The sequence below is a fragment of the Eriocheir sinensis genome, chromosome 37 (assembly GCF_024679095.1).
Source record: "Eriocheir sinensis breed Jianghai 21 chromosome 37, ASM2467909v1, whole genome shotgun sequence".
Lineage (NCBI taxonomy): Eukaryota > Metazoa > Arthropoda > Malacostraca > Decapoda > Varunidae > Eriocheir > Eriocheir sinensis.
Window position 1 is genome coordinate 2,521,269 of NC_066545.1, and position 6,408 is coordinate 2,527,676.

Genomic DNA, 6,408 nt, shown 5'->3' on the forward strand with positions numbered 1-6,408 from the left:
CGTCTGACCTCGGTCAGGTCTGGGCCACAAGTTTGTGTGTGTGTGTGTGTGTGTGTGTGTGTGTGTGTGTGTGTGTGTGTGTGTGTGTGTGTGTGGTTGTGTGTGTGTGTGTGTGTGTGTGTGTGTGTGTGTGTGTGTGTGTGTGTGTGTGTGTGTGTGTGTGTGTGTGTGTGTGTGTGTGTGTGTGTGTGTGTGTGTGTGTGTGTGTGTGTGTGTGTGTGTGTGTGTGTGTGTGTGTGTGTGTGTTTGTTTGTTTGTTTGTTTGTTTGTTTGTTTGTGTGTGTGTGTGTGTGTGTGTGTGTGTGTGTGTGTGTGTGTGTGTGTGTGTGTGTGTGTGTGTGTGTGTGTGTGTGTGTGTGTGTGTGTGTGTGTAATAATAATAATAATAATAATAATAATAATAATAATAATAATAATAAACGGTTTATTAAGTGATTGCAGCTGTAAAGCTGAAAATATACATGTTAAAAATACAATATTGAAATAAAATAGAAAAAAAGTACAATGTGAAAGGGGTATAGGGGGTCTGGGGTGGTGGGGGGAAGGTGAGGTGGTGGAATGCAGTGCGTTAGTGTGTGTGTGTGTGTGTGTGTGTGTGTGTGTGTGTGTGTGTGTGTGTGTGTGTGTGTGTGTGTGTGTGTGTGTGTGTGTGTGTGTGTGTGTGTGTGTGTGTGTGTGTGTGTGTGTGTGTGTGTGTGTGTGTGTGTGTGTGTGTGTGTGTGTGTGTGTGTGTGTGTGTGTGTATATTTCTTTGTTTGTGTTGGTGCGTGTGTGTGTTTGTGTGTGTGTTTGATTGTGTTATTTACCACGGCTTTATCACCTGTTGGAATCACAATCGCCAGCATGTACCCTCCCAATAAGAGGAAGCTCATTATAGTCGATCTCTGGGTACTTCCAGACCTGACACACTACACACTCCATCCCCCTTGCTCAAGAGGTGACTAACCACTCTTAGTTAGCGGAATAAACCCAGCCTTAGTTAGGCTTGAACATCTTTCTGCCAAGCTGCGAATTTTGGTAGCGCAGTACTGTATCGGTCCGACTGAGTTATCGGAACTGTGTGTGTGTGTGTGTGTGTGTGTGTGTGTGTGTGTGTGTGTGTGTGTGTGTGTGTGTGTGTGTGTGTGTGTGTCAGGTAATAACAGACATATGTCTTGTTCCTCTTCTTGGTTGCTAGAATCAACAGGCCTAGTAAAATTTTGCCCAAGAAAAAAAAGTCTCAAGAACTCTCGAGAGTGTGAAATCCTTTGATCTTGGGTAATAAGGCCAAGGGTCGTCACTTTGATTCTACCTGCAAACAAACCGTGAAGCAGAGACTGACCTGCTCAATACTCGTTACGTTCTTGTTTAGCTACTGACATCAAATAAAGATATCATTTGTCATATTCAGAAATCAGATAATATATATAGTTGAATTCATGATCACAGTCTTTGCTGCACTGTCGTCTTCTTTAAAAGAGAACCCATTAAGAAAAGCTACCGCCGTTTAAAAAATATATAACGGCGTTTAACAGGGCCGTAATTTATGTTGGCGCAATCGTGGCTATAGTCCCCCCAATGTTTCATCCATCACCCTCAAAATTCCTCTGAAAGGTTTTAATTTTTAAAAAAAGTTTCAGCTGCGCATGCTTCCTTCGCTAGCCACCTCCTCCCACCCCCCACCAATGAACCCATGAAGCCCTTTAGCCCCCCCCAAAAAAAATCTTCCAAAATTATGGGCCTTGTTTAACGTTTCATTTTCACGTTAAAGACGTCTTTGCAAACACCCTAATGCCTTTGACGGAATTAATGAATTTGTACTGTTTAGGCCCAACACTTATTACTCCTATTATTACTACTACTTTGAACCATCCAACGCGTGAACAAATCCTGATAGTTACCCATTGAAAAGCCATTTTCTTTGGCACGCACAAATTTCAAAGGCTGACGTAGGTATTTGAGCGCTCTCCTGTGTTTCGCGATGGAGTTTGAGTTGTGTCAGCGTTTCGACTTGATGCTGTTGTTAAGGACTTAAACACTGTATCTTCTCCCCATCTATCTCTCTTCCCTACCCCATTTCCCGCCCTCCCTTTCCGGTAATGTAACAATATTGTCTGATAATTGTGTAGGAGACGGTCAGGTAATAGTGATCATTATGCTCACTAAACTTACAATTAGGTGAGATCAAGGGTATCTTCAAACTCATGGTGGGGAAAAAGTTATAAAAATCAACAAGGAAAGAGCTCACTTCATCAGTCTAAATTGGATTCTTTCTTCTTCTTCTTCTTCTTCTTTTCTTCTTCTTCCATATTATTATAATCATCACAGTCATCATCATTAATTTATTTTCTGTTTCATGTTTATACGTATCGGTTTGTGTGTGTGTGTGTGTGTGTGTGTGTGTGTGTGTGTGTGTGTGTGTGTGTGATGGCTAATATATGTCTCTGTCCCGTTGCGTTCACATAATCACCAGGTATTGAGTCTTTAATATTGATTGGAGGTGAATGAACTCATGCACAAGACGTCTGGGGAAAGCCGTGAATGTGTTAGGCACTTTAACTCTTTTTAATATCATATCAAGACATTTATTAGAGGCTTAGAAAAAAAAAGTAATGTGTCAGAAATAGATACAGATCGAAAAGAGAAAAATTAACAATCCTACAAGAAAAAAGTAAAAAAAACAACAACAATAGAAATAGAATTGAAAAATGAAAATAGAACAGAATAGAAAATATAAATAGAGGAAATAAATATAGAAAAAGGTCACAAATAAAGAATAGGACAAAATACAACAGTAGATCGGGTAATATTTATTAGTAGGTTGTATAGTAACATATGCGTAGTGGCGCCGCTTCTGCTGGCGCCGTTGGTTGCCGTCTTGATAATACTATAAGTTTGAAGGCAACACACGAGCCGCACACGCCTAGAGGTGGACGGCGCGGCTGCGGGCACACACACGCACGGGGAGGCGTGGGCTGAGCCGCTAATTAAGATAAATCATTGAAGGGCGGCGCCGCGGTGTTGTCAGTCACTGTGCCGGCGCCGAGGTGTTGTGTGCACCTGCCGGCCGGGCTTACCTTTGTCGTGGCCTGGCCTTGAGACGCCTTCCAGGTATTAAAGTATTGGAATATTTGGATCCGTGATTAATGACTAAACAAATCAATAAGTTTCTTGGTGGGTTATGCAGTTAGTTAATCAACAGAAAAAAAAAATATTAATTATCTAGTTTGCAATGAATTATTCCGTCAGTCAATGTAAATTAATCCGTAATTTCATCACCACCGTTAAGATTATTAGTCCAACAGTCAATCAATTAATCTAATAACCAGCCAATTAAACTAACCAATCAGTCAACATAGGAAATCATCACAAGACAGCCAGTCGAGGCCAGTCATAACGGTCACTAAAATTTCTTTTCCACTGATGACGCCGAGCAAGTTTCATCGTCAGTCATTACGAACACTATAATTTCTTTTCCGCTGGTGACGCCGAGCAAGTTTCATCGTCAGTCATTACGAACACTATAATTTCTTTTCCGCTGGTGACGCCGAGCAAGTTTCATCGTCAGTCATTACGAACACTATAATTTCTTTTCCGCTGGTGACGCCGAGCAAGTTTCATCGTCAGTCATTACGAACACTATAATTTCTTTTCCGCTGGTGACGCCAAGCAAGTTTCATCGTCAGTCATTACGAACACTATAATTTCTTTTCCGCTGGTGACGCCAAGCAAGTTTCATCGTCAGTCATAACGGTCACTATAATTTATTTTCCGCTGGTGACGCCGAGCAAGTTTCATCGTCAGTCATAACGGTCACTATAATTTCTTTTCCGCTGGTGACGCCAAGCAAGTTTCATCGTCAGTCATTACGAACACTATAATTTCTTTTCCACTGATGACGCCGAGCAAGTTTCATCGTCAGTCATTACGAACACTATAATTTCTTTTCCACTGATGACGCCAAGCAAGTTTCATCGTCAGTCATTACGAACACTATAACTTCTTTTCCGCTGGTGACGCTGAGCAAGTTTCATCGTCAGTCATAACGGTCACTATAATTTCTTTTCCACTGGTGACGCTGAGCGAGTTTGATTGTTTCTGCATCACACATTCGGTCAGTAAGTCCCAGCGATCGTCTGCACCTGAGGAAGAGTGAGGGTCAACGCGTGGCCGCCTCTTAAGTTACGTTCTCCCTGTGTTTGGCGATGTTTTTTACAGTAGAGGAAACCGAAAAAAAAAAAACATCCGCTCAGCACTGCTCCTCTTAAGATCAAATAGAAAAGATAGGCCAAAAGAGATATCCATTCCGGTTGGGGAGAAAAGAGACACAGGTCATTACTTTGTGATTAGTCTCCATAGCACTCGATTAGAGGGAGTGGAGGGTCAAGGGTCAAATGTGTCAGTCAGAAAAGTTTGATAAGGCAGTAAAGTTAGTTGCAAAAAAATAAAGAAAAGGTAGACAAAGGCAGGTAATATTGGGTAGATACGCGAAATGAAAGGTAAATAAAGGTAGTTAGTTAAGGTTATAACGAAAGAGATACAATTACAGCCAATTTTGATAGTTGAAGTAAGTTATGTAAATGAGATACAATATGACAAGTTAGTTGAATATAATGTATTTGATAGCGGAAGTGATTTAGTATCTAACGTGAGATATAATTATATAATGTCAATTGAATGGAAAGTATGAAGTTATAGGAAGTCAGATCACGCCCTTTTTAATTTCTCAAGCACAGGGAGGAGGAAAGCGTAGCGGCGGGCGAGTTAGTATCCTTGTACCTCTTTCCTCACAGCACTGTTTTAAGGATTCTTCTTTTTTATTGTCTAGAGTTTCCCTGGCTGAGGCACACCCAGGTGGGGGCGGAGGGAAATGTTCCTTGGCACCGGCACTGAGGCACTGTTTTCTTGGTCCCTGTCTGTCTGCCTGGCTGCCGCACCCGCTCACACGATACGCACGCACACACACATCCACATACATGTCACTGCTAACGATCAGGGGTGTTGACGGTCCACAGGAGAGCCATGCCTTGTCGGGACTTTCGCCACGCGCTGTGGCGCCATTAGGGCGGCGGGGTCAGCGGGCAGTGCCACCAGGCACTCTCCGTGTCAACACGACCGTCATGGCTATCACCGCCGTCACCGTCGTCTTCAATGCCGTCAGTGTCCCTGATGACGGGCTGACGCAGCACCGTCCTGTGGGCACGTCCTGGCCTGGGCGCGGCGCCTCCTGGCTCGCTGCGCCTCCACCCACCCTTCCCCCAGGTGTTTCCTGGGGGACTCTGGGGCCGCTAGGTCTCTAGATGTATCTGGTGTGAGGTGCGGGTGCGGGGCAGGGGGCGGGTCGCGGCGAACCCCTCGTGGGGGGCCAGCACGTTTTCCAGCTGCTCCAGGGTCTTCTTGGCCACGCTCAACACGTCGCCGGCCTCCTCGCCGCTTGCGCCCCGCGTACGCCCACCAGCACGTCCGCGCGCGCCGCTCTCCAGGTAGCGGGGCCCGTTGATGGGCGGCAGCGGCACCACGTGGCCGTCGCTGGGGTGAGGGAAGGGCTGTTGGCGGCTTCGCGCTCCCCGCAGCGCCTCCCAGCCTTCGGAGCGGGTGGATGCGTCCAGTGGTATGCCGTCGTAGGCGCCGTCGTGTGGGTGGGGCGCGACAACCGCCGTGGAGCTGAGCAGCGAGCGGGGCTCCGAGGAGGAGCGCGGGAAGGAGGCCAGAGTAATGCGGCGCTGCGGCGGCCGCGACTCTAGGCGGGAGGAGCCGAGCGAGGCCGTGAGGGGCGCGTCCAGCAAGCGGGCGGGCAGCAGGTTGGGCAGCGAGGGGCGGGCCGGCGTGGGCGGCCGCTGGTCAGGCCGCTGCTGGGCGTCCTCCTGTACCAGCGCCGCGATGCTGCGGTTGAGGGAGCGGCTACACGAACCCGTATTCAGCCGCGGCATGCCGCCCACAGGCCCCATCACGCCCACCTTCCTGCCCGTCGCCACCCGCGACGCGCCCTCCTCCGACGCCGCCATTGTCATGGTCGCTCCCGCCGATCGGTCCAGCTCCATCAGTGACTCGGTGTCGCCCTCATTACCTGCCGAGGGTGGATGGGTGAGGGTGAGTACAATGCATGCACGTTGGGGGAGGGGGGCTGCAGTTGAGGACGGGAGGGGCACCCAGCAGCACGTGGGGCGGAAGAAGGGGTGTAGTTGGGGTGGGGGGGGGGGGGGCGAGGCCTTGCTACCTTTCGCATGTCACCTTCATTGGTCACACTGCAGTTTCTGTGCCAACGCCGTCGCTCTTTATAAAAGCATGAAAAAATACGAGGCAACAAGGGGCCGTCCAGCGTTCACGAAGCATCTTTACATCATCTCTTATATATATATATATATATATATATATATATAGATATATATATATATATATATATATATATATATATATATATTTTTTCAT

General features: G+C 46.9%; 1 protein-coding gene across 4 annotated transcripts in view; it reads right to left on the reverse strand.

The window, feature by feature from the left end:
• Window positions 1-3,042: 3,042 nt before the first annotated feature.
• Window positions 3,043-6,408, reverse strand: part of LOC127008063 (ankyrin repeat domain-containing protein 34A-like) — a 65,853-nt gene continuing 62,487 nt past the window's right edge. For all 4 annotated transcript variants that reach the window (XM_050879598.1, XM_050879596.1, XM_050879600.1 and 1 more), the window contains one exon: window positions 3,043-6,046. In XM_050879598.1, coding sequence (XP_050735555.1) covers window positions 5,268-6,046 — 779 coding nt within the window. In that variant the 3' untranslated portion in view covers window positions 3,043-5,267. The remainder of the gene's footprint in view (window positions 6,047-6,408) is intronic.